Here is a 22,524-nt window from a genome sequence, read left to right on the forward strand (position 1 = left end):
TGGTGAAACCCTATCTCTACTAAAAATACAAAAAAAAAAAATTAGCAGGCCATGGGAGTGTGTGCCTGTAATCCCAGCTACTCAGGAGGCTGAGGCAAGAGAATTGCTTGAAGCCGGAAGGCGGAGGTTGTCGTGAGCTGAGATGGCACCACTGCATTCCAAACTGGGCGACAGAGCAAGACTCCGTCTCAAAAAAAAAAAAAAAAAAGGATACTTTTCTTCTGCTTAAAATGCTCCTTAGTTTAGACATTCATGATTAAATGGTGGAAACAGTCTATTTTCCTGCATTTCTTGGAGAGAGAAGAGTTGATTTACGTGCAATTCACCAAATACCAATATTGGCACAAATTTTGGAGGCTTCAGCCTAGGATGCTGGACATCGCAGCTCTCATTTCCCAAAGGAAATAAAAAGTTTTATTATATAGAGAGGTACCTCTGGTTTACAACAATTTGGAAATCGCAAGAGCAGTTTTTAGAATCTCAGGCCCTTGTGTATATATTTAATAGGATTAAATAAGCCAATTTCTCCCCAGTAGTCAGAAATCTACATGCTTTGTTACAGGTAGAGATGCATTTGGAAATCCAAAAGAGTGGAGTTATCAGTTTCAACAGAAGCACTTAAATCCTTTGTTTTTCAAAATGAGCTCAATTTGGGCCAACTGGACTTGCTGGTCTATTATGGGGGTTGTAAGAGGGGTGAGAAGTGGAAGTACTGCAAAGGTTTTCTTTGGAATCTGAAGGAAAAATTCACCAAGGAAGTTGACATCAGCTCAACTTTGGTTTGGCTTCCACTATGTTGAGTGGAGCAGAAGAGACCAGATGGCCACGTTAGACCCCTAGGAAGCCTTCTGCTGGTGATGGCTGTTGAGTGATCTAGTGTGCAGTGGAAACATTTGTCAAAACAAATGGGATTCAGTTCTGCCCAACCTGACTCCAATATAAAGAAGCTTCATAAAGGAGGTTTCTAAAGTGGAAAGAGTTAAAAGTGAATGACAATGAGCTCTCCCCTGTCCAAAGACCAAAATAAAGCAGGTCAAATGGGAGAACTGGCCGCAACAGATTTTGAAGGAAAAAGCTCAGACCCAAAGATCTAAAATAATTTTACAAGAACACATACTATTTATACCCAACAAAACCAAAGTAATGGTAGTTTTCTTTCAAATCTGTAGCTTCACTACATGTATAATTTGGGGTCCTAGGCAGTTTGCCCTCAGTATGATACTGTCTTTCGATTACAATTAGAAGTAATGAACAAGAATGAATTTTGGAGCCGGAGAAGACTTTAAAATTCATCTGAATAACATAAAGGATATGTTATTTATCTCAGGATAACATATAGGTCTATTGTCTATAACTGATTATGGCTGCATGCAATGCTATAATTGACTAGTGATGTCTTGTCATGGGCAGTGGAATGCGGAGAAACAGTACCAGTGCCATCCACCACTAAATAATTAACAGGTAGGAAAACTTAGGTCCAAAGAAGTTTACTGCTTGCCTCTAGAATGTACTCATTAAAGCAGGGGCCTTACTTATTCACTATTCCATCCCCAGAGCCTAGAACAGTGTGCAGTACTTGATAAAGACCCCATAAATATTTGATGAATGAATGAATATAGGTGTGGCCAGGTCAGGATTTGAACCTGTCTCCCTTCCTCCTAGTACTGTTCACAGTTCTATAATGTGTATCACACTGCATAAGCCAAATAATGACCTTTCTTCTTTCAAATCCTTTCCCCAAATTCATTTCTTTAGCTTATTTTGCATGAAGAGCTGAGGTTAAACAAACAAACAAAAAAAGACATAATTAAGACATAAATGTAGAATGCCAGGAAAACAGTTGATGTTAGGAACACTTTGCTGTTTTGCTTGTATTATTGCCTCAAATTTTAGAGCAAGAAGAGGCAACAGATATTATATGGTGCAAACCCCTTCATTTGGAGACATGAAAAGTACTGAGTGTCTTATTGAAGATTTCATAGCTGGTAAGAAGCCCTGATATGACTCAAACCTGGCTTTCCCACTGCAAACCAATGGGCTTTTCTTCTCAAAAGTCCTCCCAGAGAGAACCTCGGCTGATATTCAGTAGGTGTGCCCCTGTGCGGATATACTGGTTGCTCAAACACTGAAATATTTCTATTGTGGTTTGATACTTGATGTCACCTGGAACCTCCAAGGACCCACCACCCACCCTGGCCCCTTCTTCAAGTTAGAGCCTGGCCCAGCAGCAGCCTCTGGAGCCAGCTTCAGCACTAAGGCTAGCACCCACTGGGGTTCACCAAGGCCCCCCACCGTCACTGATTGTTAATATTTTAAATCTCATCCCCGGGTCAGGTGAGGTTAAGGGATGACTATGTAGCCCATTCCCTAATTTAGCTGAGTGATCAGAACCCTGATACGGATTCCTTGCTCGGGAAAAGGTAACACTTCCACGCAACAAAACCCCACTCCAGAGGTGCTTCAAACACACAGCAATGAAGCCACTGAGATCATCAGCCCACCCTTGGAGAAGCTGAAGATGGTCTCAATGCAAGGAATCGCAATGACTACCAGTCTGTAAGCAGAGTCTGCGGGGAAAGAAGCGAAGACTTCTCAACCTGGAGAAATAAAGCCAGAGCACAGGCAGCTCAGTAACGCTTTCCAAACACAAGACATTCAAAAGCCAGTGGCCAATAAGGTGTTTAATTTTCTTTAAAGCCAAAGCCTGAGAATAAAAACTCGATTTTCTAGCAGATATGATTTAGGTCAGAACTTCCTCCAGAAAGGACACCAGGCAGTGAGGCAGGTTCCTGAGGAAGTCTGTGGAACATTTGATGACAGGAATCTTAAGAATAAAACCAGTTCTACTCCTAGTAATTTATCCTCCAAACATGCTTATAAATGTGCACAAAGATACATGTACAAGGATGTTCAGTGAAGCCTTGTGGCTAAAAGCAACAGCATGACCATCAGCAAAAGATGGGTTAAATAAATTATGGTCTGTCAGGCGATGCAATGCTAAGGAGCTGCTGAAAAGAATGAGGTCGGCAGCATGTCCTGGTACAGAAAAATCTACCGTATTGTTAATGAGCGCAGGTCCGTTTCTAGAATCCTCTCATTTGTGCAGGAAGAGAACGGGACACAACTTAACGCTTGTATGTGCAGAGAACATTTCTAGAAGGAGACACAAGAAACTGTTGCTAATGAATTTACTTCTGGGAAAAGGACCAGAAGATTCAAGGGGGAGGGGTGTGGAAACTTACTAGTTCCCCTAAACCGTTTCACACTATTTAAATTTTTTTTTATTGTTACCGTGTACACGTATTACTTTTTTGTCGACGAAAGAAGAGAACAAAAGCTCTGAGCACTTCCGGGCAGGCAGATAGAAGGAGCCAGCTACATCCCAAGGCCTCCCCACCCTCGGCCTCCGAGGCTGCCCAATCCGCTTCAAAGACACAAAGTCCAGTGGGTGAAGGAAACAGGATGATTCACATCGATAAAAATTCAACTTTAAAAAAAGTATTCTTTCTAATTTAGAACCTGGGTTAGGACTGTATTAGCATATTTCAGAGAGGCGGCATAGCAAAGTCAAAAGAATCAGGAAGTCTGGACTCCAGTTAAACAAACTCCCTGAGCCTCGGTTTTCCTCTTTGTTAAAGAAAGGTTCAGAATAACACTATTTTTCCCACTGAACTATTATGAGGATTAAATGAGACAATGTGCATGAAAAAAGTGTTTTGAAAATCATAAAGGGGAATGCAGATGCTAGGCATTAATTAGTGTTATTACTGAAAAATTCAGACTACCATGATTAAGTGGAAAAAAAGGAATTAGGTCTGTTTTTTTTTAATGCCAAATATATAGTTTATAACTACTAAAAGTACTATCATGACATTGACTTGAATAGTCCTGCTGTATAAACCCTTTTTTCCACAAAGACAAGTCAAGGCTGGTTCCAGCACCTGACTTAACTTTCAATCATTTTGTTGTAATGAAATTTTGTTATAAAAAAATCATACTTCCAGTCCATTGGATCTGAAGATGAGAATGCATTTTTAGTGAAAGGAAAAGAGAGTGGAGAAGAAAAAAACTACCATGTTGCCCCAGAGTTTCTTATTTAAGAGGGAAGATCAGAGAAATGTTCATAAAGCTAGACATTAGGGCACTTAAGAACCTTTCAAGAGTGTTCCTAACCTGCTTATCTAGTCTTACTTCTTGAATTGTCCATCTCACACCTGAGATTGTGTCTTGGAAAATAAACTACAGCAAGCATGCTGCTAGTCCACATTTCCACTCCATGGCAGACAGTAACTGATGGACATGGCACTCTTTCTCAGTAAGTGCGGGCTCATCCTCAGAATCCTACTCAACACCATGTTCTAGGCAGCCACCCCCAATCAACACAAGCTAGCCTGTGAGATGAAGCCTTATTGCCATCTTTCCTGTCAAAGAACGAAGGCTTGTCACCATTTCTCCATCAGGAATTTTCTTCTTTGTGTGCCATAGCTTATGCCTTCCCCTCTACCTGAAAGCTGAATGTCCTTCCCTTCATTCCTTTTTTTTTTTTCTCTTCTTTTTTTTTCTTTTTTTTTTGAGACAGAGTCTTGCTCTGTTGCCCAGGCTGGAGAGCAGTGGCACCGTTTTGGCTCACTGCAGCCTCCACCTCCCGAATTCAAGCAATTCTCCCACCTCAGCCCCCCGAGTAGCTGGGACCACAGATGCATGCCACCACGCCTGGCTAATTTGTTGTATTTTTAGTAAAGATGGAATTTCACCATGTTGGCTATGCTGGTCTCTAACTCCTGGCCTCAAGTGATCTGCCTGCCTCAGCCTCCCAAAGTGCTGGGATTATAGGCGTGAGCCACTGCGCCCGGCCCCTCCTTTATGAACCATGAAAACTCTACTCATCCTTCAAGTCTCTGTCAAAATGTCACCTCCTCTGTGAAGAAGCCACACAAAGTGCTTAACACATACAGGTTGCTCAGGAACTGTTCTTCAGTGAATGAATGACTTAAAATAAATACATAGCTTCATGACATCACCTGGTAGTTTAGCCTAATGAATTAAGTGTGGGATTTGGGAACCAAACTACCCAGGTTCAAACTCCAGCATCTTCATTAATAGCTGTGCAAACTTAGACAAGCTACTCTATCTCTCTGAGTCAGTTTTCTGTTTTCCCCTTGGTAAATATCCCAGTGGAATATTGGGCAAATTAAATTAAATAACAATGGGCCAGACGCTGTAGTTCACCCAGCACTTTGTAATCCCAGCACTTTGGGGGCCGATGCAGGCAGATCGCTTGAGCACAGGAGTTTGAGACCAGTCTGGCCAACATAGCGAAACACTGTCTCTACTGAAAATACAAAAATTAGCTGGGCATGGTGGCACACATCTGTAACACCAACTACTCAGGAGGTTGAGGCAAGAGAATCGCATGAACCCGGGAGGCAGAGGTTGCAGTGAGCTGAGATCGCGCCACTGCACTCCAGCCTGGATGGCAGAGCAAGACCCTGTCTCAAAAAAAAACAAAAAGAAAAAAAATTAGATAACCAGGTAAACCACATAAAGCACTTTGACAGTGCCTGGCACATAGCAAATGCTCAGTAGCAGTAAGTGACTGTAACTATTGGTGGCCACGTTAAAGAGAGTAGCTTTGTCCTCTTCTTTGAGCCTTCACACTCAGTAAAGAAATTGATCCATAATAGGTGCTCAATCTTTGTTTAATTGAATGAATCATGATACATGTCATAGGAGCAGGACCAATAGAGCATTCTGATGGCCAGAAGTTAGGAAGTTAATTTCTGGTTGTGGAAATTAAAAAAAAAACTCAACAAAACTTCAGGGTGGGGGCTAGAAAAGTGTTAGAAATTTGAGCCAGTTGTTGAAATAGGGGCATGATTTTGCCAAGCAGGCATGGAAAGTGGCAGTGGGGGGAGGTGTTGCTTCGTGGGCTGGGGGAGTCGGGGCGGAACAGGAGCTATTCTAGGGGAAAGAAACTGCTTTAGCAAAGACATAGGGGTGGGGAATCAAAGACTTAAACCACAAAGGGGAAGCTGAGCTTACCTGTGGCTGCAAAGGAGAATCCCTGAACAGGAGAAGCCTGCAGACTTAACTAGCACAGCCCCGGTGGGTTTGTCTGGGAAGCTGTGGAGTGTGTGCAGTGGCCCTAGGGAAGGAGCACAGCCACCCCCACCCCCACACACTCCCTCATGTGGCAACACAGCCCTGCAAGGGTATCAGTGTGTGACGTTCACAAACTGTCCTTCCCCCTTGGCTAAGAGCATTCATTCAATCAACAAATAGTCATGAGTGCAGGGCTCTATGCTCACATCAGAACAAAGCAAACAAGTCCCCCGGCCTCGTGGAGCTTGTGCTCCAGTGTGGACCAGGCAACAGGCACATAGGCAACTAAAGATATTCACTGAAACCATCCAGTGGTGATCAGGCTAGGAAGGAAAATGAAGGTGGACAATGACAGGCAGGGCGGTGGGGGTGGGCCTGCTGTCTTAGATAAGGTGGCTGGGGGAGCCATCTTGAGGAGATGGCATTGGAGCAGAGGGGTGAGTGAGGTAAGGAAGTGGCCATGCGGTGATCTGGGAGAAGAGCATCTTAGGTGGAGGGAGCAGTCACACACATGTCCCAAAGCAAGAATGAACTCTGTATGCTCCAGGAGAAGCAAGGAGGCCTCCTGTTGCTGGAAGCAGTCAGGAAGGGGGTGCATGGTGGGACACAAGGCTGCAAGGGGACAGGGACAGATTCCCACAGAGTAAGGGGCATGGGTTGATCTTAACTGGGATCAGTGGGCAATGGGAGGAACTGGGGGGTTTAATCAGGGAGTGATGCGATCAGCTTTCACTGGCTGCTGGTGGGGGATCCAGAGGGTATGATGGGCAAAACTGGGGGGCCACATGCAGGCAGTGCCAGGAGTCCAGACAGGAGGATGACGGCTTAGACCAGGACGACGGCACTCCATGTGGTGAGAAATGCAAGAAGGGACTGAATATGTGACACATACAGTCAGCACTAGGTGACTCTCAAAATAGAGTATGACAGGAAGAGAAGTCCAGGTGGGTCCCCAGGTCTGGGGCCCAAGTCTCCAGCCTGCATGGCTGATTCCTTTCTTTCCGTGACTCCAGCGTGAGTCAGGCACACATGTGATTTGGGAGGGACAACAGAAATGCCCACTCCCTTCCCTCAAGGAAATAAGCCACACTAGGTAGATTCACAGTCTGCCTATGGCTACGTATGCCCCCCACACCCAGGATGCAACAGCAACAGGTGCACCGGGGGCACGTGGCTGAGTCGTGGCACACACGTGTTCCCAATGGCTACTGACTTCTCATCCGGGTTAGGTTTTCCCCGCAGGGGTGGGTAAACGTCTGCTGCATCTCCACCAAAACTCAGCCTCATGGCCTGGCTGGGTCTGGCCTGGCAAAGGAGATAAGCTGCTGAAAGCCACATCTGGACACACGCAGCCCTCGCCTCGGGAGCCTTGGCAAAGCCGGTGGTGGAGGCCCTCCAAGCACACTTCCAGAATACCAGGGCACAGGGACTTTGACTCTTTTTATACATGAAAAGGAAAATGAAAGCAAGTCAGGGAGTACTTCAGTTCAGAGGCAGGGCCATCGTAGGACACCAGGCACTTGACACAGAAAGCCTTCCCTGAAACCCCACATCAGTGCTGGCTGAGACAGGGACCATACATGATGGGCCCCCTGTGGCTCAGCTCGGAGCCTCACTAATGCCATCTTGTTCTGACTTGATTCTTGTTCATCAAGAAGCCCCTGCTAAAAACAAACCAGAGGCCTGGCCGCTTCCATCCCCACAGCCCAGATCTGGAACAAAGGTCATGGATGTTTTCCATGGGCCGCTGCAGACGCTCTTGTGATCCGTCTTTTGGAGAAGGAAGAATGTGTGCCCCTTTTTCAGTAAACAAATCACAGCCTTGTGATCAGAGCTTATTTTGAGGGTGCATGGAGCTCCCCACCATTTTCAGTGACTTTAACTCTTGGGAAAGGGTTTTCTCTGCATGATGGTTTAATTCTCACTCCTGAGGTAATGCTCGGAAGCAGGTGAGGAGAAAAACCCCACTGTGCTGTTCCCAAGCCTTGTGAATATGAGAAGAAACAACAAAAGAAGGAAAAGACATTTCACATTTTAAGGGCATATTCAGGCACCCTAAGAACTGAGCCAGTTCGTTAAATGATTTCATTTGGAAACTTCCAGCTTGCAATTCAGTCATTCTTCAATGAGAAATACATGATGTGTCAAATATGAAATGGAATCATTAATCCCTGCCAAAGTCAGAGGTACAGCAAACTGTGGCTGTGTGTGCCCCATGCTCTCTTCCCCTTAACAAATTAGGTAGCCCTGTGGAAGGTATTCCAGACAGATGCCTGCATGGGGCTCTGCCTGGAAGAGGGAGGCACACTGATCATCAAAATGACTGGCTTGACTGCTTTCAGACATTTAACTACCCATCCCACCCTCCCCGCTATGTGCACACACACAGGAAGGGAATTTGCTTTCATCTTCTAGATATCTTTTCATTTAAAGCACCGCACAAACGCAGAATAAGCCAGACAGACAGGGCTATTAAAACGTAGGTTAAAATTGTATAGATTACACAAACACAGGAGCCCCTGTAAAAAATGGTAAGATCTGAATAAGGTCTTGGAGTCCAGTTAACAGTATTAGATCAGCATTACTTCCCCAGTTTTGATGTTGCACTGTAGATATGGAAAATGAGAAAGCTGGGGCGAGGATACACAGGGGACTCTGAAGCCTTTGCAACTTTCTGTGAATCTGTAATTATTTCAAAATAGTTTTAATCCAGCACTTTGGAAGGCCAAGGCGGGAGGATTGCTTGAGCCTAGGAGTTGAAGACCAGCCTGGGCAACACAGGAAACCCCATCTCTACAAAAAAATTTAAAAATCAGCTGGATGTGCTGGTGCACGCCTGTGGTCCCAGCTACTTGGGAGGCTGAGGTGGGAGGATTGCTTGAGCCCAGGATGTTGAGGCTATAGTGAGTTATGATCATGCCACTGCACTCCAGCTTGGGTAACAGAGTGAAACCCTGTCTCAAAACAAGAAAAAGTTTTGGAATATGTCATATGTGCCAGTTCTAGGGTAAGTGGCCTCTGAGCAGCTATCATGTATGGTGACACAGGTCCTTTCGGTTTTCATTTGGTGCAGAGCTGTTTGGGGACAGTACCAAGAAATTGCCATAGCCATTATTTCCCTAAAGAGAGCCCACCAGAAATCCCATCCCAGAGGTGACAAGAAGTTGATCACTAGAGGAAAAACTTAGAGAGCATGTCCTTAAGTCCCCTTGTCCTACACTCGTCCTGTTGAAGATGAGCTGTCAGGCACTTCCTGCGGAAGGGTCTGCTGCCACAAGCCCATGGATGTCCTCTGCCTGCCAAGCCTGGCTGGGAGTCAGATCACGGGAACCTTAGCAATCCTAAGTCCAACCAGCTCTGTCCCTGGCCCACAGGTTCTTAAGTTTTAGGTTGCAACAGAGTCGTGAGGAAGGTGTTTAAAATGCCGATTCCAGGCCTTCCTCCACCCCCACAGATCCCAACTAAGTAGATGAAGGACGGGGCCTAGGAATTTGCATTTGCAACAAACATTTGTGATTCTGTCACAGGTGGTCCTAGGGCCACAGTTGAGGAAACAACTGTGGAGGGCTCCCCACTGAGGGGGCAGAAGAAGAGCTGGCAGGCACTCGGCATTCACAGAGCAAGGCGCTCCTTGCACAATGGAGAGAACTTCAGAGTGGCGCCTCTCAGCGCACACCTGAGATCTCCAGCCCCAGGGCTTAACGAAGGCTGCAGAAGGGCCTGGGAGCCTCCGGGATTGGTCCTGCTGAGGTTGTGACCATGTGGCAATTAGGATAAAACGCAGAATGTGGACTATATCATCATCACAGCTTCTCACTGAGAGCTGATGATGTGCTAAGCAATCACATCTCATTTAGTCCTCACGGTACTGCTCTGAAGGAACTGTTTATTATCCCCATTTTACAGATAGGAAAACTGAGGCTCTGAGAGTTCCAAGGTTACAGAGATAGAAAGTGGCAGGGCAGGAATCCTGCCCAGCCAGAGGTTACCATTCTGTAATACAACCTCCCTTTCCGTCGGAAGGGTTCCTTTAGGTTCTCATCTCCTCCAGGATAAAACACTCTGCTTAAAAATAATAGAGGCCGGACATAGTGTCTCACGCCTGTAATTCTAGCACTCTGGGAGGCAGAGGCAGGCAGATCGCCTGAGGTCAGGAGTTTGAGACCAGCCTGGCCAACATGATGAAACCCCTTCTATACTAAAAATACACAAATTAGCCTGTCATGGTGGCGGGCGCCTGTAATCCCAGCTACTCAGGAGGCTGAGGCAGGAGAATTGCTTGAACCCGGGAGGTGGAGGTTGCAGTGTGCCAAGCGAGATCTCAGCACTGCACTCCAGCCTGGGCAACAGAACAAAACTCTGTCTCAAAAAAAAAAAAAAAAAAAAAAGGAAATTTAGCGGGCTTGCGGGGAATGGGAAGATTTTCCCAATTCTTGTTTCGGTGGCATGAATACTCCTTTCCAGCTTAAAGCAGATCTAACCCTCTCAAAGTCCCTCTTCCTCAGCTCCTTTGTTCTGCTCTTTCATCTTTGGTCCTGCTCTCTACTAATCTTCCTCCTCTCTTCCCATTTTAATTTTTCTCCTTTTGTCTTCAGACTTCAAAGTTACAGACTCAATGTGTCCCTCCATTTTCCCTGTATCCCCCATCACTAATAGAAGAGTTTTCTCCTGCCGTTCGATCACGATACAGGCTATCTGAAAAAAATGAGAATGAGGTTCCTAGCAAGAGAGATGACCTACCATTTTCCAGAGCACACTGTGGAATCCTGTTTGCCTGAAGGTTCCAAATATAACCCATGTTCCACTCAAGGCACACTTGATGATCTTTGAAAGGGCGTTCAAAAGGCGGGATGGTCTGCAGGAGGGTATAATTCTTTGCTACAGCATGGAGCAAGTTTTCCTCCCATTTAACATTCCAGTCTCCGCCACTGTATTTGTGAGTAATCCAGGCGCGTACTATCACTGCAGATACAGAGATGGAATGTCTGATGAAATAATCATCTCTGTAAACCATAATGCTTGGAAATTTCACATGTACTATTTGTGTCCTGCTGGTGTGAAGATGTTTCTCATTCTTCCACCTTTTTTTGTACACGGGAATGCTACTTCTGAACTCGGATGAAACAACTGCTTCCAAATTGACAACACAAGGCTGAGAACATAAATACTCAACCGAGACTTCAGAGACGTTGCGAACATTGCCTTCAAAGACAGTAAAATAAATAAAGTCTTTGTAAGCCACGCTCTGCTCAGCTTTGGGTATCACTGATGTCGTCAGGGAAGTCTGCCTGCCCAAAGACGGTACAACATTCTGAAAAAAAGAAAAAGAAAGTTAGCAATACAGAAAGTTTAAAAATCCTCATCATAACAGATACGTGAATCATTATTTTCCTGGGATAAAAAATATCAGTCTCCATAAAGCAATGAATGAATGCAGGAGATAAAAGATGTCAAAACCACTACTGAAGAATTGGGGAAAAACCAACACACAAATACAAGGGAAGATGAGGTCACATTAAACTCTCTCTCCAGACCCAGTAACATCTGCTGATCAGAATGTGACTGTGACATCTACGTGGCAATAATTCCAGAGTTGGTTTTCAAAGGCAGAAGCTGGTTCACAACAAACCCAATAGCGATGGAACCTGCCTTAGAATAAAACAGAGACAACACAGCTTCAGACATTGAACTATTGTCCGGACTTTAAGTGGTGGGTCCGATAGTACCAGGTCAAAGGGTGGCAGAAAAGTGCAAAGTGCACCCTCAAGGGAACATAACAGGGATGCCACCCTGGCCCCTTTTTCTCCCATAAGTTTGAAGCCAGGGCAAGCCTGCATAATATATGGACAGGCGAGAGGTTTCTATTGCTCCCGGTCACACACGAGCAAGCTCAGACGATGGGCTGTGTTGTCCAATTCTTTCACCATAGACGATGCTATGTGCACCAAGAAAGATTTTAGCTGAATGTTTGTTTATCTGGTCATGAAATCGAGGCAAGGTTTTGAGCATGAGGTGCTGATATATGAATGCTAAGAGCTCTCCCAAATATGACTTTGTGATTCAGGTATCCAAAACACGATAGAAAAAGGTCACTTTGGACCACTGCATATCCATTAGGGTGGCTATTATAAAACACACACATACACACAGAAAATAACAAGTGTTGGTGAAGATGTGGAGAATCTGGAACCCTTAGGCACTCTTAGTGAGAACGTAAAATGGTGCAGCTACTATGGAAAGCAGTATAGCAGTTCCTCAAATAAATTAAACACAGAATGATCATATGATCAGGCCAGGCATGGTGACTCATGCCTGTAATCCCAGAACTTTGGGAGGCTGAGGTGGGTGGATCACCTGAGGTCAGGAGTTCAAGACCAGCCTGGTAAACATGATGAAACCCTGTCTCTACTAATAATACAAAAATCAGCCAGGTGTGGTGGTGTGCACCTGTAATTCCAGCTATTTGGGAGGCTGAGGCAGGAGAATTGCTTGAACCTGGGAGGTGGAGGTTACAGTGAGCCAAGATCACGCCACTGCACTCTAGCCTGGGGAACAGAGCGAGACTGCATCTCAAAAAAGAATTATGATATGATCAGATCCAGCAATTCCACTTCTGGATATACACCCCAAAAATTTAAAGCAAAGACTTGAAGAGATATTTGTACACTCATGTTCATAACGGCATTACTCACACTAGCCAAAAGCAACCCCAAGGGTCCATTCACGGATGAATGGGTAGAAAAAATGTGGTATATACGTGGGATAGAATATTATTCAGCCCATAGAAGGGAATGAAATTCTGATATATGCTGTAAAATGGATGAACTTTGAGGACATGATGCTAAGTAAAACAAGCTAGACACAAAAGAACAGATATTATATCATCCACCTACATGAAGTGCCTAGAGTAGTCAAACTCACAGAGAGAGAAGGTACAATAGAGGTTACCAGGGTCTAAGGGAAGAGGAGATTGAGGAGTTAGGATGTAATGGGTCTAGAGATTCAGTTTGGGACGATGAAATAGTGTGGAGATAGAAAGTGGTGCCGGTTGCACAACAATGGGAATGTCCTTAACACTGCTGAACTATATACACTTACAAATGATTAAAATGGTACATTTTAATGCATGCATATTTTTACCACAATTTAAAAGAAAAAAGTCACTTTGGTCTCCTCTGAGGAAAGAAATAAAAACTCCTTTTTTCAATTCTGACTTAGAACTGTGGGAGAGGCAAAGATGGACAAGACATGAAATTTGGTATCAGGGAATCATGTCTATAAATAATGGCAATACAGGCAAAACGTGGTCAGTGTTCCCACCAAACTGTAAACAAGCCCAAGGGTGCATAGCACTGGGAGAGAATAATTCTAACTGGAAGGTCTGGGATAGGCTTTATGGAAGAAATGGTATCTCAGTTGGGCTTTGAGGGATGAAAAGAAGTTCTTCAGGTAGGGAGACAAGGCAAAGGCACTGCAAAGGGTGTGAACAGCATAAGCCGGGCAAGAGGCAGGGGAATGCAGGTATACTTAGGGAATAGAAAGTAGTTATGTGAACACGCAGGTATGAGGTTGAAAAGAAAAGTAGAGTTTGGCCCTGGAGAACACTGAGTCCCAGCCCAAGGAATGTGAACTTTTATTCTACTGACAGCAAAGAATCAACAAAGGTTTCTGTACAAGGGGGTGGTGTCTCCCTTTTAAAGCAACTGATAGTCAATGTCAATTAGAAACAAGGCTAACAATTCATACAAAAATGAGCAAACGACATAGTTAATCAACAGGTAAATGCTCATTCACAGTAAGATAAATGTAAACTGAAACTGCACTGAGATACCATTTTTTTACCTACTAGATCAAAAAGTCAGATAACACATTGTACTGACCAGAGTGTAGGAAGCATGCCCTCTTATGTATTGCTGGTGGCAGTAATCTCTAATCTCTATGAGGCCAATCAAGTAATACCTACTAAAATTATAAATGCACTCACCCTCTACACCAACAATTTCACTTCTAGGAGTTTAACCTACAAATACACTCAAAGTTGTGCAAAATGATGTTTGTGTAGATTTTCACTTCAGTACAGTTTGTAATTGCAGGACATGGGGAGCCTAAATAACCATCAAGAGGGAGCTGGTTAAATAAAAAGAGTACATCCACTCCTAGAGTACTACACAGCTATTAAAAGGAAAAAGCTCTTCACGTACAGATAACAGAATGATCTCAAAGGGTTTTGTGTCTGTTTTTTTTGTTTGTTTGTTTTTGAATTTTCAAGATTTTCTTTGTTTTGAGATGGAGTCTCACTCTGTCACCCAGGCTGGAGTGCAATGACACAATCTCAGTTCACTGCAACCTCTGCCTCCCGGGTTCAAGTGATTCTCCTGCCTCAGCCTCCCAAGTAGCTGGGATTACAGACACCTGCCACCACACCCGGCTAATTTTTGTATTTTTAGTAGAGATGGGGTTTCACCAAGTTGGCCAGGCTGGTCTCGAACTTCTGACCTTGGGTAATCCACCCATCTCGGCCTCCCAAAGTGCTGGGATTACAGGCGTGAGCCACCGCACCCAGCCCAGGTTTTGAAATTCCAGGTTTGCTGTAATGTAATTCACACCACACAATTCACACATTGAAAGTGTAAGTTGCAATGTTTTCTAGTAGATTTATAGAGTTAGTCAACAATCAATCATTACAACAATCAATTTTCAAACATTTCATTGCCCCAAAATGAAACCCAGTACCCACTGGCAGTCACTTTCCATTTTTTTGCTTGCTTTTTAAAAACAGATTCAGAAATACCATTTGGATTAAATACACACACACACCACACACACATATATATGTACATGTGCATGTTCACTTGAATACACATATCACTGGTTGCTTACACAGACAAGAATGAGGTGACCAGAAGACAGAATAAGAGAGAAAGATGCGGCCGGGCGCGGTGGCTCAAGCCTGTAATCCCAGCACTTTGGGAGGCCGAGACGGGCGGATCACGAGGTCAGGAGATCGAGACCATCCTAGTTAACACGGTGAAACCCCGTCTCTACTAAAAAAAATACAAAAAACTAGCCGGGCGAGGTGGCGGGCGCCTGTAGTCCCAGCTACTCGGGAGGCTGAGGCAGGAGAATGGCGTGAACCCGGGAGGCGGAGCTTGCAGTGAGCTGAGATCCGGCCACTGCACTCCAGCCTGGGTGACAGAGCGAGACTCCGTCTCAAAAAAAAAAAAAAAAAAAAAAAAAAGAGAGAGAGATGCGCCGGGCGCGGTGGCTCACGCCTGTAATCCCAGCACTTTGGAAGGCCAAGGTGGGTGGATCACGAGGTCAGGAGATCGACACCATCCTGGCTAACATAGTGAAACCCCAACTCTACTAAAAATACAAAAAATTAGCTGGGCGTGGTGGCGGGCACCTGTAGTCCCACCTACTCGGGAGGCTGAGGCAGGAGAATGGTGTGAACCCAGGAGGCGGAGCTTGCAGTGAGCCAAGATCATGACACTGCACTCAAGCCTGGGTGACAGAGCGAGACTCCGTCTCAAAAAAAAAAAAAAAAAGAGAAGGAGAGAGAGAGATGCACTGTATATCCTTCCCTAACTTTTGAATTGTGTACTACACAATTTTTTTTTAAGTAGGTGAAGAGAAAGCAACTGTCCTAAAAGGTCAAAGTGGGCTGGGTGTGGTGGCTCATGCCTGTAATCCCAGCACTTTGGGAGGCTGAGGTGGGTGGTTCACAAAGTCAAGAGATCGAGACCATCCTGGCCAACATGGTGAAACTCCGTTTTTACAAAAAATACAAATATTAGCCGGGCGTGGTGGCACATGTCTGTAGTCCCAGCTACTCGGGAGGCTGAGGCAGGAGAATCACTTGAACCCGGGAGGCAGAGCTTGCAGTGAGCCGATATCGTGCCACTGCATTCCAGCCTGGTGACAGAGTGAGACTCTGTCTCAAAAAAAAAAAAAAAAAAAAAAAAAAAGGTCACAGTGGAAACTGTGTCTTCTGCAAATGGCAGAGAGAATAGGAGAAAGGCTGGCAATTCCTTTTGACCAGTCATGGGAAACCTGTGGGAAGAGATATATAAAGAAGGGGGCACAGTGCAAACTGTCCGTGCCATCCCCCCAGGAGAGGTTTAATTGTTTTATGTTCTCATTCATACTGCCAGATTACAGGGAGGAAACACATATAAAAACCATCTCATAATTAGAAGCAGAGAACGTTACAATGGATGAGTCTGGTGACAAGCCAGTCTACTCTCTTATTCTGCAGATAAGAAAATGACAATCAAGAGGTGACATTCTCCAACACCACACAGCTGGTGGGTTAGCAAAGGCAAGCCCAGAAACCTGGCTCCTCTTCTAGCCGCCCCCTACTCCCACCTTCCTCACGCCATAGCAAATGATATCAGTGGTGACTAATGGTCACCATTCCATGGCCACCTGGAAACTCTAGGCTAAATTCTGCTTCCACATGAATAGGGATGCACCCAGCATTTGTCCATGAACACTGGTTTATTCATTCAGCCAGATGTGCCAAGATGTCGCCCCCACCCTCAAGATGCAAATCACAGTGTTAAGTCCACAACAGAGTTTCACCCAAGGCCAGAGATCACTGGTGCTGGTGGAAACCGAATCAGCCGATGGGTGACCAACACACCTTATTCCAAAGCAATGCCCCGAATGTTTCCCTCACTAATCCCACAAATAAGTCAAATGTCAAATAAGACATTTGCTTATTTTGTGAGACAAAAGGCAGCCCAGCGCCCAGGACATGCAGAGGTGTATTAAATATCACACTTTCTTTTTTTCCAAAGAATGACTTGAAACCTCTTCCTTGTACACCTTAAAAACTCACCCAGGCTCAGCTCTCCAACTATGATATTTTTCTGAGTGGGGATAGATGGTGTCAGATTTTTAATGCTGATGGATGCTAGGACCTCCAGTGAAAACCTCTTTTAAATAGAATGCTTGGGGAAAAGCCATTTGATTTTACTAGAAAAGTGCAGTTCATAATAACCATGTTCATTATTTTACATCTCACTGCTAAAAGTGCACCAGTCCACTTTTCTTTATTAATTAGCGCAGCACCCTGAGCATGGTTTCAGTTTTGTTTGATGGTCCATGCTTATAACATTGTGGATAATGGAGGTATATACAAGCCGGGTGCTATGGCTCATGCTGGTAATCCCAGTGCTTTGGGAGGCCAAGGCAGGAAGATCACTTGAGCCTCAAAATTCAAGGTTACAGTGAGCTATGACAGTGCCAATGCACTCCAGCCTGGGCAATAGAGTAAGGCCTTGTCCCCCCAAAAATAAAAATAAAAATAAGAAGGCATATACACATTTCACCACGTACTCTCCACAGAGCCGTCCCTTCAAATTCTGTTTCCAAAAAACTCTCCATATACTCATTTGAAGATTATTTCATTTTCACCTGTTTCAAAGTCTCAGGTACAGTAAAAGTTACCTCAAGGTATACAGGTGCTATATATATGTTATTCAACATGGTAGTCACAGGTCATATTAAGCACTTGTAGTGTGGCTGGTCTGATTTGAGATGTGCTGTAAGTGTAAAATATACATTGAATTTCAAAGCCTTCGTATAAAAAAAAAAGGGCTGCAAAATACCTCATTAATAATTTTTATATTAATTTTACGTTGACAATATTTGGACACACTGAATTAAATAAAATATATTAATATTCATTATGCCTGCTCTCCTTACGTTTTTATTTTTATTTTTTTTGAGATGAAGTCTCGCCCTCCCATCCAGGCTGGACTACAGTGGGGCAATCTTGGCTCACTGCAACCTCTGCCTCCCGGGTTCTAGCGATTCTCCTGCCTCAGTCTCCCGAGCAGCTGAGATCACAGGCATGTGCCACCATGCCCGGCTAATTTTTGTATTTTTAGTAGAGACAGGGCTTTGCCATGTTGGCCAGGCTGGTCTCGAACTCGTGACCTCAGGTGATCCACGTGCCTCGGCCTCCCAAAGTGTTAGGATTACAGGCGTGAGCCACTGTGCCTGGCCTCTCTTTACTTTTTTAACATAGCTACTAGAGAATTTAAAATTATATATGTGGCTTGAAATTTGTGGTTCATATTGTATTTCTATTGGATAGTGCTATTCTAAATTTGAGGTCAGCTGAATTTCTTGGTTAAAAAAAAAAAAAAAAAGCCAGATGGTAAATATTTTAGGTTTTGCAGGGACACTTTGAAACAGTCATAGGGACAACACATAACTGAATGAGTATGGCCATGGTCCCATACTACTTTGGTTACAGAAACAGGCGGCTGACTGGACAGGCCCACAGGCCTATAGTTTGCCAACTTCTTTTCTAAATTATCAAGCTTTTTTTTTTTTTTTTTTTTTTTTGAGACTGAGTCTCGCTCTGTCACCCAGGCTTGAGTGCAGTGGCACAATCTCAGCTTACTGCAACCTCTGCCTCCCAGGTTCAAGTGATTCTCGTACCTCAGCCTCCCAAGTACCTGGGACTACGGGCGCGCCCCACCACGCCCGGGTAATTTTTGTATTTTTAGTAGAGACCGAGTTCCACCATGTTGGCCAGACTGGTCTCGAACTTCTGACCTCAGGGGATCCATCCACCTCGGCCTCCCAAAGTGCTGGGATTACAGCATGAGCCACAGTGCCCAGCCAATTATCAAGCTATTATCCCAGATAGAGTTTTGAAGAACAAAAGGTGACAGAAGATATGCTTTGTTAGGAGTTGTCATATAGGAGAAACGGGGTGAATAGCCCAACAGGGCATCATTTCATATGTGTGTAGTTGATGGGACTTGATTCTGTATTTTTCTAAGGTTCTCTGGTGGAGAGTGTTGACATTTTGCTATTGTTTCTTTCAGAAAAGATCTAAGTCAGAGGATAACATGAAATTAATCTAGACAAAGAGATCAGATTTCAAGGACTGAGATGGATTGTTTGACAAGTAGGAGAAGCTTGAATGACAGCTGGAGTACAAGAGAAGAGAAACTTCGGGGTGGGGCAATATTTCCTTAAGTTAATGAGGGTATGTTGGCCCCAAAGAGGGCCTCAAAATCACCCTACGTGGCTTGTGCAGAACATGGTCTAAACCTTTCGAGAAGGTGCTTTGAGGCACCTATGCAATGAAGGAAGCTGGCATCCAGTGGCTTGTAGCAGACCCTGTGGGCAGCTGATTCACCACGAGTCGTGGCTACCTCTGCTATGCACAAAACCAACACTGATTAGCAACACATCACACTCTAAATATTGATTAAGCTGAAGTTGACTTCCTGGCTCAAGTCATGTGTGTGGTTATAAGCTGTTTCCTGCCAGGAAAATAAGGCAATTAACTTGAAGAGTTCCAGCTACAGGCATGACACGTGTCCAGCCTTCATAGGTATTTTCACATGCCAGGTTGCATTAATACAAGCTGAAAATTTATCTGCATATTCCTTTGTTTAGAAATTATGAGTTCAGAGTCTATGTCATTGTTATGTTTCCAGCTTCTAAGATAGAGTCTGACACACAATAAGAATTTGGTAAGTGTTTCTTGCTGAAATAAAAGCACTGGGGCTGGGCGTGGTGGCTCATGCCTGTAATCCCAGCACTCTGGGAGGCTGAGGGGGGCGGATAACCTGAGGTCAGGAGTTTGAGACCAGCCTGGTCAACACGGTGAAACCCTGTCTCTGCTAAAAATACAAAACAAAATTAGCCAGGCGTGGTGGCAGGCACCTGTAATCCCAGATACTCAGGAAGCTAAAGCAGGAGAATCACTTGAAACCGGGAGGCAGAGGTGGCAGTGAGACGAGATTGCGCCACCGCACTCCAGCCTGGGCAACAGAGTGAGATTCCATCTCAGGGAAAAAAAAAAGCACTGGGTGTGGGCATTTCTGCCAGATGCCTCAGTGGCCCTGGGGGCACTTGCATATAAACCAAATGACTTGATCAGTTTTGAGTCCCCACCGCCTTCTTCTTATACTCTAAGTTCTCTTGTAAGGGGTCCCCATCGTTTCTCTGTTTTTCTCCCAGCCTCGTTAATTCCTTCCAAATAGCCTTTACCCTTTGGCATCTTATTGGTCCCTGGGGGTCAGGGCTTAGCTGGTGAACTATGAGGTCAGGGAAGGTGGCACCTTGGCACCCACCTTACCCATTTGGGGCAAACTTCTCCCAGCTATTTTGTCCCTCTAGACCTTTCAGACAACTGCCCTACATTTTAGAACCGTTTCCATTTCTCCACACCAAAAATACAAATTAATTTTTTAAGATTTCTCATCCCTCGACCCTCTGCTGAGTTCCTGTTTATCTGGCAAGTTCGCCCATGTCACTGTGATAATGAAAAAACACTGAGGTAATGTCACGTATCTGTATTTCTATGCCGGCTTTGCGGAGATAATGCCTTAAAAGCACAGTCTAAATGCACCACAACTCTAAGAAAGATATTTGGGGTGAAGGGGGGCATCTGTGTCCCTCAGATTATGCCGTTTAGGCAGCTACAATAGATGTTCCACCTTGAAAGCAACATACTGATCCATTTTGCACACAACGGAGCTGGGCCCTGAAAGATGCTTGAGACCTCAAACATGTTTATACCAGATGTGAGCCCTCATCAAAGTCAAATTTGACAATGTCATGCGCAGTCACAAAACATAGATTCTCTTATTTCTGTGTAAATGTGCATGTATTGTAAAATTTTTTTAAAAAAAGAAAGAAATGGGCCAGTTAATGTGTGTTCATGATAGAAGACCCCAAATAGGAGATCTAAATGCATTGAATTCTGCCTGGGAATCCAGAAACAGATGAATTTATGTATCTTCTGGATGGAAAACAAAACTATCAATATGACCTAAACTTCTTTTAGGATGACTGCATTTGATTCCTTTAAGCAAAATCAATAAGAAGAGATGCTGTTCACATCACCCTCCCTTGTTCCAAAGAGCTGAGGAAACTTGGCTTTGTTCTCCATCTGGTCTCCACTTGGTATTTAAGGAAGGGACAGAGAGATTGGGAAACTTTAAGTCGTTCACATCTTGCTACGAGTTCATTGGCACGTACACGTGTCTGTGGGTGGGTACGATAAGAAAACAATAACTGTTTTTCTCATTCCTGACCATTCTGCCCCATTCTTTTCCTAAGAAAACTGTGGCTCAGGAGGGCTTCCTCTTCAAACTGGCTGGATCACATTTTCCCTAGGTCAAAAAGGTAAGCAAGCATCTTGCCTTAAAGCGCCTATGTTTGTAATTTCTGCCTACCATATATAAGCAAAAATTCTGTTTAAGTCAACAAAGCATGCAATTAAGCAAAATGGAACATGATGTCAATACAAACTTCAAAATCACCATGTGCTTAGGGAAGCATTTCCCAGTTGAGTATTGTTGCTTCCTAAGCCTGAGAGCTGGCCAGAGCCACACCATCACAGTCATGATCAATAATCCTGGTTGTGTAAGATTCTCCCCCATACTATTTAATATGCTGTTTCTTCCCAGCTCACATCACACCAAGCTACCTAAAGTTGGTTTGCTCTTATTTCATTGAGTACCTACTGTGTACTGGGCACTGGGACGGGTGTGTTAAACCTTTTTTTCTCTCGGGCTTCTAACTTCCTCCTCTCACATGGGACCTCATAGACTTCTCCCTTCTAACCCAATCCTCACAACAGCCCACAGGGGGAGACAGCATCCCCACTGACACAGCTGAGGCAATGGAACGCCTTCAGAGAGGGTACGTAACTTGCCCAAGGTCAACCAGCTACCAAAAAGCAGAACCAAAATTCAAATCCACATCAGCTGACTCCAAAGTCAGTGACGGTGTGCCTCTTGTCTTCTAACAACACCCAAAGATGATGCCCTCAACTCACACCCTTGCCTTTACACACCTGTCACTGCTTTCTGGCTACAGGGTTGGGGAATCTCACGACTTTCCTTATTCTCATCTTAAAAGTGTTGGAGTTAAAATGCCACCATGCTGCCATGCCTAGAGTTTGAAGAAGATAGATATTGCCTTAACCACAAACACACAAACGCCAGACTCAGCCAGTTCCCCAGTATAACTAAGCCCTTCTCCAGGTAGAGATGGGAAACAAGGCCTGCCAAGGCTGAATCCCATCAACCATTCCTCACGGGCTGCACATGCCTCCTGCCCCTTGACTCCTTTCTCAGGGAAATGGCATGAGCCAATAAACAAGGTAACTAAATTCACTTTAGGCTATTTACGGTCTACTCCAGTCTATCCGTCTTCCCAGAGAATTGCCTGGGTTATTCTCTCCTACCTGTCCTCTAGCTCTGACACTTTTGCCAACAGGCAGCCAGAAGAAATAGAAGGCAAGAGGCCAACACCATGGCTTGGGAAATTTTAGCAGCTCTGGTCAGGATGAATATGGAAGCTATTGGTTGATGTGAGGTTTGGGGATGATCTCTGTTTTCAAATATTCATAATCCCTCTCCCTCAGGCTGGATAATT

The 22,524-nt window shown here is 44.5% G+C and overlaps 1 protein-coding gene across 3 annotated transcripts in view; it reads right to left on the bottom strand.

Moving 5' to 3' along the window:
* Positions 1-22,524, bottom strand: part of SEL1L3 (SEL1L family member 3) — a 117,633-nt gene that overhangs the window by 89,745 nt on the left and 5,364 nt on the right. For all 3 annotated transcript variants that reach the window (XM_015138127.3, XM_078003220.1, XM_015138128.3), the window contains exon 2: positions 10,843-11,413. In XM_015138127.3, the coding sequence (XP_014993613.2) occupies positions 10,843-11,413 (571 nt within the window). The remainder of the gene's footprint in view (positions 1-10,842; positions 11,414-22,524) is intronic.

Source organism: Macaca mulatta, chromosome 5 (genome assembly GCF_049350105.2).
Source record: "Macaca mulatta isolate MMU2019108-1 chromosome 5, T2T-MMU8v2.0, whole genome shotgun sequence".
In the NCBI taxonomy this organism is placed as follows: domain Eukaryota; kingdom Metazoa; phylum Chordata; class Mammalia; order Primates; family Cercopithecidae; genus Macaca; species Macaca mulatta.